General features: G+C 48.1%; 1 protein-coding gene across 1 annotated transcript in view; it reads left to right on the top strand.

Annotated features, from left to right (window-relative positions):
* The window catches only part of LOC142470848 (vitelline membrane outer layer protein 1-like), a 28,317-nt gene extending 26,363 nt beyond the window's left edge, over positions 1 to 1,954 (top strand). Inside the window, exon 3 of the mRNA XM_075577646.1 lies at positions 1,440 to 1,954. Within this exon, the coding sequence (XP_075433761.1) occupies positions 1,440 to 1,737 (298 nt within the window). The 3' untranslated portion in view covers positions 1,738 to 1,954. The remainder of the gene's footprint in view (positions 1 to 1,439) is intronic.
* Positions 1,955 to 12,759: the final 10,805 nt, after the last annotated feature.

Below are 12,759 nucleotides of genomic sequence, written 5' to 3'. Positions count from 1 at the left end.
TCTCAGGTCTCTTCTTCACATGTACAGAGCTCGCCAAACCTCACAGGTCTCTTCTTCACATGTACAGAGCTTTCCTAAGCTCACAGGTCTCTTCTTCACATATACATAGCTTTCCTAACCTCACAGGTCTCTTCTTCACATGTACAGAGCGTTCCAAACCTCACAGGTCTCTTCTTCACATGTACAGAGCTTTCCTAACCTCACAGGTCTCTTCTTCACATGTACAGAGCTTTCCTAACCTAACAGGTCTCTTCTTCACATATACAGAGCTTTCCTAACCTCACAGGTCTCTTCTTCACATGTACAGAGCGTGCCAAACCTCACAGGTCTCTTCTTCACACGTACAGAGATTTTCAAACCTCACAGGTCTCTTCTTCACACGCACAGAGCTTTCCAAACCTCACAGGTCTCTTCTTCACACGTACAGAGCTTTCCAAACCTCACAGGTCTCTTCTTCACATGTACAGCGCTTTCCCAAACCTCACAGGTCTCTTCTTTACACATACTGTACAGAGCTTTCCAAACCTCACCTGTCTCTTCTTCACACGTACAGAGCTTTCCAAACCTCACAGGTCTCTTCTTTACACATACTGTACAGAGCTTTCCAAACCTCACCTGTCTCTTCTTCACACGTACAGAGCTTTCCAAACCTCACAGGTCTCTTCTTCACATGTACAGCGCTTTCCCAAACCTCACAGGTCTCTTCTTTACACATACTGTACAGAGCTTTCCAAACCTCACCTGTCTCTTCTTCACATGTACAGAGCTTCCCACACCTCACAGGTCTCTTCTTCACACGTACAGAGCTTTCCAAACCTCACAGGTCTCTTCTTCACATGCACAGAGGTTTCCAAACATATATTAGGATGACAGGATGTTGGGGTGTATAGGGAGCAGTATATAAGGCAGTGAGGAGGGCAGCAAAATGTTGGGGTGTATAGGTAGGGAAATTAAGGCAGCTGGGAGGATAGCGGGGTGCTCGGGTATATACTGTAGACAGGGGTATCACTTGGAGATTATGGGAGGGGATGATAATATTTACAGATAAAAATCCCCTTTACTCTCACCCTATTAGAGATCCCCTTTACTCTCACCCCATTAGAGATCCCCTTTACTCTCACCCCATTAGAGATCCCCTTTACTCTCACCCCATTAGAGATCCCCTTTACTCTCACCCTATTAGAGATTCCCTTTACTCTCACCCTATTTGATATCCCCTTTACTCTCACCCTATTAGAGATCCCCTTTACTCTCACCCTATTAGAGATCCTCTTTACTCCCCAGAAGCACGTAGGACAGGGACGATGCCACAATATAGATAATTGGTCTGACCTCACGTAAAGTCCTGTGCCCCGTCCTACAGGTCAGGCCACCTCTGCAAAAGCACCTCCAGACGTTTCCTCTTCACCACTAACCACATCCTCCTTCTTCTCTCTTAGCTGGGGTTCATGGACTTCCACAGTTTGGTGTCGCACAGGATTCCTCATCGCCTTCTCCTTGAGAGCAGAGAATCGTTTGCTACATAGTGATGACCACACCGCCGCCAACAACATCATGTTTAAGTGCTCAGACCAATCGGTAATCAAGGGATCTGGAAACCCTTGGGGGACATACGGATGCTGGAGTGAGTCCTGCAGATACGGGATCTGTGGCATCCAGACCAGCGTGGAGCCAAACCAAGAAGACGGAGATGACACGGCCCTCAATAACGTCCAGTTCTCCTGCTGTAGCAACTGAGTCTTCTCTCTTCTCAGCTTCCCAATGTAGGGTCTCCAGTTGGTCTACATTAAATCGGGAAGGTCTTGGAAGGGAGAGTTGGGGGGTTTAAGCCTGTGATGTCTCTATAAATAGCTGGTGGAGATGGTTGGAGATGCAGATCTTGTAGGGCACAAATTAGTGGGACATTCGTACTGTTCAATTTGAAATTGTGAAATAAAATTGAATTTTAATCTTATATACTGTAAAATAAAGGAATTCCTTTTTAATATTTCAATTAATTTATCCCCTCTTTATAACTCCTTCCATTGCTCCATATAATCCCTGTCTATAACTCCTAATTTTGCACAATATAACCTCTCCCTATAACTTCTCCTATTACCTCATATAAATCCTCCTTATAACTCCTCCTATTGCCCCATATAACCGCTCCCTATAACTCCTCCTATTACCCCATATAACCACTTCCTATAACTCCCCCTATTACCCCATATAATCACTCCCTATAACTCCTCCTATTACCCCATATACCCGTTCCCTATAACTCCTCCTATTACACCATATACCCGCTCCCTATAACTCCTCCTATTACCCCATATAACCGCTTCCTATAACTCCTCCTATTACCCCATATAACCCCTCCCTATAACTCCTCCTATTGCCCCATATAACCACTTCCTATAACTCCCCCTATTACACCATATAAATGCCACCAAAACCTCCTATTACCCCAAATTAAAGCTCCCTATAACTCCATCTATTGCCCCATAAAACCCCTCCCTATAACTCCGAATACCGCCTGTAACCCCTCCCAACAACTCCGAATACCCCATGTAACCCCTCCCTACAACTCCTCCTATAATGTGTGTGTATACCCGGCGTTGCCCGGGATTTAATATTCTGGCTCCCCCTCTCTTTCTCCCCTTTTCACAGCAATAAGCTCCCCCCTTGACAGCTCTGTTACCCCCCCCCCAGTTCACATCTCCGATTTCCTCCACACCCTTCAACACTTTTCTCCCCCCCCTCGTTCACACCTCCGTTCCCCCTCCCCCCCCCCCCCCATTGCCAGCTGGGATTACCCCTGTGTGTTTGGCAGCTGAGCTGACTGAGGGGGGAAGTGTGTCATTCAGTGTGTGTGAGTCAGTCAGTGTGTGTGTGAGTCAGTCAGTGTGCGTGTGTGCGTGTCAGTCAGTGTGCGTGTGTCGGTCAGTGTGTGTGTGTGTGTGTGTGTTTCAGTCAGTATGTGTGGGCTTGCCCCCCCTCTCTCCTGCTTTCCCCCCCACAGTGGCGGTGGCGCGCTAGTGCAGCGGTCCCCAACCTTTTCGGCACCAGGGACCGGTTTCGTGGAAGACAGTTTTTCCACGGACCGGGGGGTATGGTTTCGGGATGATGTCACAGTTTGTGTGAGCCAGTGTGTCTGTCACTGTGTGTGTGTGTGAGTCACTGTGTGTGAGTCACTGTGTCAGTCACGGTGTGTGTGTGCGTGTCAGTGTGCGCGCGTCTCTGTGTGTCTGTCTGTCACTGTGTGTGGGGGGGTGGGCAAAAACGGAGCTGAGGGGAGGGACAAAAACGGAGCTGGGGGGAGGGAAAAATGGAACATTTTTGCAGAGTAGGGGTGGCTGAAAATTTTATTGAGGATTGTTGGTATGTTAGGTCGGACAATAAATATTGTCTTTGGTGGGAAGGCGGCCATTTTGGGAACGGGCGGGGGTCTCGGAAGGCTGAAATGTTGATGCATGAACCGTGGTGAGTAAGGTTGACAATTAATTCTATTGGTGCGGGAAGGCGGCCATTTTGTTAGCATGCGGGAATGCGGAAATTTTGAGCGTGGAGCGGGTGACAGGGTGATGATGATGGGGCCAGATGTGGGCAGTAGCGGTGCAGACAGTAATCGGGCTCGTGAGCCGGAGCGGGCGGATAGGCAGAGGGAGTGATTTGTGACAGTAAGGGGAGTGCTGAGGTCGTCATTTGTGAAAGCGGGTAACAGGGGGGGTAAGGGAAGGGTGGACAGCAAAGGCGGTTTGTGTGATAAGTGGGTTAAACTTACCAAGGAGGGTGTGTGACTCCGCAGGGGTGATCCCAGGTGTGTAGGGTGAGTCTGCAGGGAGAGGGTCTCCGAGGCTATTAGGCTTCCCAGTCTCGGGTGACAGTCTCAAGGTATGGTGAGTCTGCAGGGGTGAGACTCTGTGGCAGTATGTCTGTGTGTGTCTGTGTGTGTCACAGTGGAGTAGGTGTGTCCGTGATGTCAGCGTACCTCTTGGCCAATGAGAGCCGTGGGGGAGGCGGGGCATGGGCGGGCGGACAGACGGAGCAATGAGAATTCCCACATCTACTAACAATCAAACAACTTTCATTTTTATATATATAGATAATATAACCAATAAACAACACACAACCTTTTCTAACTTCCCCAGGGTCCTGCCAGTTTACACAAACAACAACAAACGGTACACCAGCACTCCCTAATTAGTCTAAATATATGGTAAACAAGTGAACGGTGCAGTAGGGGGAACGGTAGAATGAACAAGAAAACACTGGCAAACATTAGTCTCAAAAAGGGGTCCGTGGTCCAGTAGAGCCCCCTATGTAACAGCACTCAAGGTCTATCTATAGTATGTTGTATAAGAACTAGAAAAAACACACAGCACTAAGATTGTACATTAGTGAAAAAATGATGAAATATGATGTATATATTAAAAATACACTTTTAATGAATATATAATAATAAAAAAATAGGGTATTTAAAACTCCCCGGAGCACAATGAGATTCAGAAGTATGAAACTCTACTCAACCTTAGAGCAACTGTCCATGATACAAAATATATATGAGGACAGGGCAGGGTAGCCCAACAATAATAGAAGTAGGGCCTACTAGGAGGGAGGGAGCTGCTAAACCCACTCCCCCCTCCCACGACCACGCTGCTATCGATAACAATATTAACACACACACAGATAAGCAGGTAGAAGTGTGTAATGACAAAATACCTACTATAGAAGTATTTGTAGAAGACGCAAGTGTACCAGTGAACACTGGGGTTACTGCCAGTTTACCACACATTAGAAAGCCCCCAGGATCCCTCTGGCTTGTACATGGAAATCGCCACCGCCACTCTCGGCCTGATGACGCACGTTGCATCACATTACTGGGAGGACACTCCCAGACCCGCCACGTGCGCCTCGTATGGTGCCACAAGAAGGACTCCACCAACCACACAAGGGTCAACGGCCTCCATCAAGAGCCAAACTGGTAAGGCCCCAACGCTATATTCACACCATCCTGCCATGAGCAAGGGCATTTTGCCACCTTAAACTGGCCTTGCGGCCGTCACCATGCTGAACCCTATGGCCAGGAGTTTTTTCTGGACACATTGCTGAGGGATCCCAGCTCACCCAATTTCCCCCGTTGGGGGCCTGCAGCCAATGCTCTTAAGCGGAAATGCTTTTAAGTAGAAATGTTTAAAGTAGTGAGGAAGTTTAAAAAGGAAGTTTTAAAAGAAGTGGAAAAGTGGACACCACCTACTGCTTCTGATTCCTGCCTTTGATCTACGCTGGAAAGGAGGATATCATCTATCCCAGACTGCGCATCTCAACACTTACCTATTGCTGTGATGCCGCCTTTACTTTATATATTTGCTGTAACCTCACTTATTTTCAAATTATGCACTTCCTTCCACCAGCCTCCTTATGTCTCTAACTCCATTCATATATCTCCATCTCTCCTTTCTTCACCACTTCTCAGTTTACATGAACTCCTTTATTACCTGCGCCCTCTGACACCCCACAGCTATATCCCCTGCACTAAAAAACACCCCTACAAATCATCCTCACACATTCTCTTTCTTTCCATGCTTCTCCTCCTTGCTTCTGGGGATATCTCTCCCAATCCTGGTCCCAGCCTTATGTCTACATGCTCTCGTCCTCGCCTCCCACATGCAACTTCTACTCCTTCTGGTGTTAACCCCTCCAACCTCATACCCATCCCCTGCCACCCTCCCTCCTCTCTCCCTTTCTCCTGTGCCCTTTGGAATGCTCGCTCTCTCTTTAACAAGTTCCTCTCTGTGCATGACTTCTTTCTCTCTCATTCTCTGCTTCTCTTTGCTATAACTGAGACCTGGCTCACTCAGTCTGACTCTGCTCTGGAAGCTGCCCTCTCCTACGGTGGCCTTTCCTTCTCCCACACTCAGCGCCCTGATGGCAGGGGTGGAGGCGTGGGGCTCCTGCTCTCCTCTCTCTGCCATTACCGAACCCTTCCTATTCCCCCCTGTCTTGCTTTTCCCTCCTTTGAGGTTCACACAGTCCAGATCTTCTCGCCTCTCCCAGTCCACGTGACGGTCATTCCCCTTCTGCCTTTCTCTCTCACTTTGAATCCTGGCTCTCTTTCTTTCTCTCCTCAGACTCCCCTGTTCTTCTCCTTGGGGACTTCAACTGCCACATTGATGACCCCTCTCTTGCTTGGGCCTCCCGCTTTCTCTCTCTAACCTCTTCTTTTGGCCTGTAACAGTGGACTGAAGCTAGTACCCACAAAGATGGCCACTATCTAGACCTGGTTTTCACTTAAAACTTTTCTCTCGAGAGGCGCATGCGCGAAGCCAGAGTAGATGGAAGCTTAGGTTTCTAGTTCTGCTCGCATCGGCATACTGCACCGACACACTTTATTCGAGCAAATACCCGGTATGTACCTGGCAGATACCTGGAATGCGCCGCCCCTCACCTCTGACAAGCCCCGTTGCATTTGCCTTCCCAGCCTGGGTTCATGCCTGGCTGATGGGCGGCTGATCTGTTAAATGATAATGATTAGGATTTAATAGGCTGCAATGCTTCGCGTGTCTACCAGATGGCATAAATTCATGAATTGTAATGCAGTATATATATATATACTGTGCAGTATTGCAGCCAGCGGGAATAAAATGCTTCAATCCCTGCTTGGAAAATACCTCAATGCACTCGGGCAGAAAACAGTCACAAACCTCAATACACCCGGGTATACCCGAATTCGTGGGACTAGCCGAGCTCGAATAAAGTGTGTCGCCAGTGTAATAAGCAATAAAAAGCGGCACTTCAAGCGACCCCACAAGAAGCAGTTAAGCACGATCGTTCACGGGAACACCCAGTGATGCCGACACAAGGGAAACCCAAGCAGAAGGACCCCTCGGTCACCACTTATTTGAATATAAAAACCCCAGCAGCGGGAGATGGCCCCGGACCCCTTCCAACAGGGATGGAGACAGAGACTGAGGCAGCCGGACCAGCAGCCAGAGCGGATGACAACGAACCGGTCACAAGAAAAGACCTCAGGGAGTTCTGCACGGAGATGAAACAGTTCTTCAACAGAGAACTGTGGAATCTGAGGAGGGACCTAGATGGGCTGGGGGAGAGGACCGGGTCCCTAGAGACCAAGATGGACGCCAAACACGAGGGCCATCCAGCAGACTAACAAGGCAGTAGCCCAGTTTCAGGACAAGATCCGGGACCTCACGGACAAGCAAGAGGATACCGAAAACCGGGACAGACGTAACAATGTCCGCATACGTGGGGTGCCAGAGACGGTGACCGATCCGGAGGAATATGTACAGCAGTGGCTGGAACATCTACTGCCAGATAAATCCGCCCAGGACTTACACCTTGACAGGTGCCATAGGGCCCTCCGCTCGAGGCCACAGGCAGGAGCCCCCCCACGGGACATAATAGTCCGTTTTCATTATTACAAAATAAAGGACTCGGTCTGTCGGGTAGCCAGGGAAGCAAGAACCATGGAGTTTGAAGGCGTCAAGCTCCAGATCTTCCAGGATCTATCCCCGGCTACCCTTCTAAGACGACGCAGCCTGGGACCGGTGTCTAAAATTCTGCAGGACAAGAGAGTCAAGTATAGATGGCTGTTCCCATTTGCCCTCCTAGTATTGAGGAATGGGGTAGCAAATACACTGTGGAGGGTCGAAGATGGAGACAGTTTCCTCAAGAAGCTGGGACTGCAACAGAACCCCCCCAGCCCTGGCTCTTCTCAGCCCCCTTACCTGGAATCAGAAGCTGATCCGGTGCCTTCAACGTCCTGGAGCAGAGTGGGAGCCGGGTCGGAGGAAGCCACATGAGATCACGCGTCCTCCGCAGCTCAGCCGGACCGGTTGGGCGCTTGAAGGGACCCGAACTCCGTTTCCCCCCCTCGTGTTAAAATGGCCCGGCCATAGGTGTTCCTGTAATGTCCCCCCCTGGTGGTCTTCTCCGAGAACTGCAGTATCGTGACATTGGATCCCATCTTCTGCGACGTGCTGGGAGGCTGCGAGCGGGAAAGCAGGATAAAGGCGTGAAGAAAGTGAGGGAGGAGCTACAGACCTGCGCACACCACGACGTCATGACTGAGACTCCCCGGCGCTCGGGCACTTCCGCCCGCCCCCTAGGGGACTTCCGGGTCAGAGGACAATGGCAGTGCAGGGATCGGCAGCCGGGCCACAGCCTCAGGACTAAGGGAGCGGTGATCGGGATCTTGAGGGGGGGAGGTTGAAGAATAGAGACATTGCCGGTGCGATACGATGGGGAGCAGCTGAGGAGGGCTGGTTTCCCCGCGTGCCCTAGGCAGGCTTCGGCTTGGGTGGGGGTCAATTCCGGCAATTCAGCAGGGGGGCCGGCGGCACGGGGGGATCCCCGTGGGTGCCCCCCCCTCACAGGCTTGGCTTTATAAGGCGCACCCGCACACCATCAGCCCCAGCTCAGTCAGATTAGGGCAGCGCATATAACTACCTAGGACAGACACAGCCAGTTAGATGGGAAACGGATTTAGGGGAAGAATAGGAGGAGGACTTCTGGACGGCTATCTTAGAGGCTACTGCTATGAGCTCCATATGCACTACTTTGAAGGAGAATGCATATAAAGTAGTGATGATGTGGTACCTCACCCCACTAAAATTATCAATTATCAAATTATCAATTCCCTAAACAGTGTGGAGAATCGGCGGACCTGTTGCACATGCTGTGGTCTTGCCCTCGGATCTCACACATGTGGGAAGGAATTAGACATTGGATCCAGAGGATTTTTGACCTCACAATTCCCCCTGACTAGTGGCTGTTCCTATTGAACAGACCATGGAAGGACCTACCAAAATCAGGCAATAAACTTGTTGCACATTTTGCAACAGCAACGAGGTGCGAGATCGCAGCTATGTGGAAACAACCAGAGATCCCAAATATCCCTAAGATTCGGAATCGATTATGGTACATATGCCAGATGGAAAAATTGACGAGTCTGGTCAATGACACTGGTAGCAAATATCTAAAAGTCTGGACGCCTTGGCTGGAACAGACAGACATCCCGGGGGTTGAGGTAGCCACGATTTGGCAATGATAATCCCAGGTGCATTCTCGTTCAAAGAGAGCGAACCGGACTATGAGACCTAGGTGAGGGTACACCGTGTGAACATTATGGGCGGCCCAAGGGGTTTGCAAACAAATCGTGCACAGCAAATTAGTCAGCCACTTATAGGAAAAAGGTAGAGTAGAGTGCCCGTGCCCCCCCTCCCTCCCCCTTCCCTTCCGTGTTACTCTGCTCCCCTAATATTGTCCCCCGCAGGGTTATAAGCTATGGATGCCATGTGTGGTAAGGGTCCCTTATAGGAAATAGCTGCAGGACTGGGACTTTGGGAGCAGGATGTTAAGGGTGAATGTTGGGGGGCAGATGTGTACAAAATCTGTGTTATATTTTGCTGACCGGAGATAGTTGACAGATCTAATACAGATAAAAAAAACAAACAGCCGGCCCCTACAATAAAATAACTCGGTGAATAAATTCTGAGCAGATGAAGAATCCAATCACGGATACCAAACGGTTCCTGAGAAGGATCTTGACTGAAGTCTCACAGCAAAGACAAACAAACACGAGAGACAAAAAAGACAAAGAAAAAAATCATAGTGCAGCCCTAATAAATAAAGCATGAAAATTCAAACACATGCAAAGAATAACCAAATAGCTGTTACAATTTAATAAAACAGTGTAAATGAATATAAAAAAGACAAACAATTGCCTCTTAAGGCTTGGGACATAAGCAGAACAAGTTCATCCTGTAGGAGTAAAATGGGAATCCTACTTACAGCAGAGCTGAAATAACAAGACAGATATGGATAACAGCTCATTTGCCCAATCAAAATCAAACATTAGCCAGCCAACAGAAATAAAGTAAATAAAACTTGCACTTACCCCTGCCAGGATGAAGACCATTCTCATCACCATCCCACCCGTCCATGTCCTCCGAGGGCAGCAACAGTACAATAAAAAATTCAATGTAAGGCTCTGACGGACAGCAGTATTAGATGACACACAGTTCCTCAGAGCGCTGCGCTACAGGAGAGTCCCCAATTCCGCGTCCGCATCGCAGGCCTGCTGCACAGCTGATCTCTGGAGCTGGAATGACCTACGGTGGCCGTCTGGAGTCAAGAATAGAACGTTCACGGGCAGACGCGGAAGCTGGGACTCTACTTCCCCGGAGCGGTCTGAGGAACTGTGTGTCATCTAATTCTGCTGTCTGTCAGAGCCTCTACACTACTTGTAAGTGCTTTATTGCTTTTTTAACGTGTTCTATATAAATGTTTTTTTATACCCCCATTTATCTTTTTGCACATTGAATACTGCGGGATACCATTGGTCCTACATGTGGGGAAAAGTATACATCTACTGTACCATCCATCCACCATTTAAGTGCCAGACCCTGCTAGACAGAAGGAATCTGAGGGAGTTCTCCTAAAGATACCTTTTAAGGCACTTTATTCTCACTGAGACATGTGAGATGGGGCAATCGTCCATTTAATACTACTCCTACATCTTACCTCACATTGGACTTGTTACAATATTGCACTATGCGTGAATTTACTTTTGCATTCTATGAATGACTTTACGTTCCCCGAACGACACCAATCTCACGTCCATGAGGACCTATTGGGTAGTGCAGCACAGCAAATAATTGTAATGTATTATTATTTGATTTTATTCACCTTTTGTATTATATTCACATATATGTATAGATTTAATCTTGGCATTGTCATCAGAGCTCCTCAGTGTTTTTCTCTATCAAGGATTAAACAGAAATCCCTGCACATTACGTTACCATAGATCGGGATTTTCTCCCGGAGAGGTCACTGGCGCAGAAACGAGACATCACGTGTTTGGTCCAAAACACACTTCTGTTGAAATCTGATTTTAATCATTCCTTTCCTATGTCTTACGGACTATTTTTTCCCCATTGAAACAACATAAGCCCAGCCCTATCGTAAACCAGCTGCGAGATTGACGTTTTTACGACAGTGTAAAGAAAACCTACCAAACGACGTTTATATTTTGCCTCAGTATTTAAACGTAATTAAACGCAATTAAACGCACACATAAGGAAGGAGAAGAGAAGGGGCTGGAGAGATGCCAAGAGCACCATCTTGTCTCCTTGAGGGTTTCATGCACGAGGAATGAGGGAAGCTCTTCAGCTCTTTATTTATGGAGGAGATCCATCAACTCGTGGTCTACCTTCCCTGGCTCTCTTTCACTGGCCAACATCCTGGAGCTACCCATTGTCCATTGTTGTCTACCCTATAAACCAAGCACGAGGTCATCGTGACCTTGTGGGCAATTTCTGTGTGGTTTTCTAACTCATTAAACACGTAATTGTCCTGAGGTCTCTTTGCGCCTACGTGGGACTGACCCTTTAACCCATTAAATGGTTTTCAGATAAATGCTAATTGTGGGATTTTGCCACATTCGTCACTTTATGGGGTTATCGGGTACACTGCTCATTAAGGCGTCACTAAGGGATCAGACCTAAACGGGATAAGAAGGCTGCAATGGCTGCAGGAATGATTTACAGGGTAATTCTTAGAGGATTGACAACACGGACATAGTGAAATGGAATGGAAACCCTTCGGGGGCTTCATAGAGAGGTTTGGGATTATTGTGATATTGGGAAAGCAGAGGGAATTTCTAATAGGTGAGAGTAAAGGGGATTTCTGTTAGGGGGAGAGTAAAGGGGATTTCTGTTAGGGGGAGAGTAAAGGGGATTTCTGTTAGGAGGAGAGTAAAGGGGATTTCTGTTAGGGGGAGAGTAATGGGATTTCTGTTAGGGGGAGAGTAAAGGGGATTTCTGTTAGGGGGAGAGTAATGGGATTTCTGTTAGGGGAGAGTAACGGGGATTTCTGTTAGGGGGAGAGTGATGGGGATTTCTATCAGGGGGAGAGTAAAGGGGATTTCTGTTAGGGGGAGAGTAATGGTATTTCTGTTAGGGGGAGAGTAACGGGGATTTCTGTTAGGGGGAGAGTAAAGGGGATTTCTGTTAGGGGGAGAGTAACAGGGATTTCTGTTAGGGGAGAGTAATGGGATTTCCGTTAGGGGGAGAGTAAAGGGGATTTCTGTTAGGGGGAGAGTAATGGGATTTCTGTTAGGGGGAGAGTAATGGGATTTCTGATAGGGGGAGAGTAAAGGGGATTTCTGTTAGGGGGGGAGTAAAGGGGATTTCTAATAAGTGAGAGTAAAGGGGATTTCTGTTAGGGGGAGAGTAAAGGGGATTTCTGTTAGGGGGAGAGTAAAGGGGATTTCTGTTAGGGGGAGAGTAAAGGGGATTTCTGTTAGGGGGAGAGTAACGGGGATTTCTGTTAGGGGGAGAGTAACAGAAATTTCTGTTAGGGGGAGAGTGAAGGGGATATCTGTTGGGGGGGGAGTAAAGTGGATTTCTGCTAGGGGGAGATTAAAGGGGATTTCTGTTGGGGGCAGAGTAAAGGGGATTTCCGTTAGGGGAAGAGTAAAAGGGACGTCTTAAAAGGTAAAGAAGCTGTAATTTCTAATAAAGAAAGTAAAATAATTAAAATGGTGGTATTGTACAGGGGATTTCTAATTTGGCAAAAAATCTACTCCCAGTTTCAACTGGTTAGAAGGGTTGCTGCTAAATCCAGAAGGGGGGTTGGGTGGGAGGGGTACACTAAAGAAGATCCGGCATTGGGTTGGTTCATTCTGGGTTGGGTTGGTCTATAAATAGTCAACGCTGTTGACATCTCTTGACATCTCCAGTTGAGTTCCTCAACAAC

Source organism: Ascaphus truei, chromosome 20 (assembly GCF_040206685.1).
Source record: "Ascaphus truei isolate aAscTru1 chromosome 20, aAscTru1.hap1, whole genome shotgun sequence".
Lineage (NCBI taxonomy): Eukaryota > Metazoa > Chordata > Amphibia > Anura > Ascaphidae > Ascaphus > Ascaphus truei.
The sequence above is the reverse complement of the archived record's forward strand: the minus strand, read 5'-3'. Positions and strand labels throughout refer to the sequence as shown.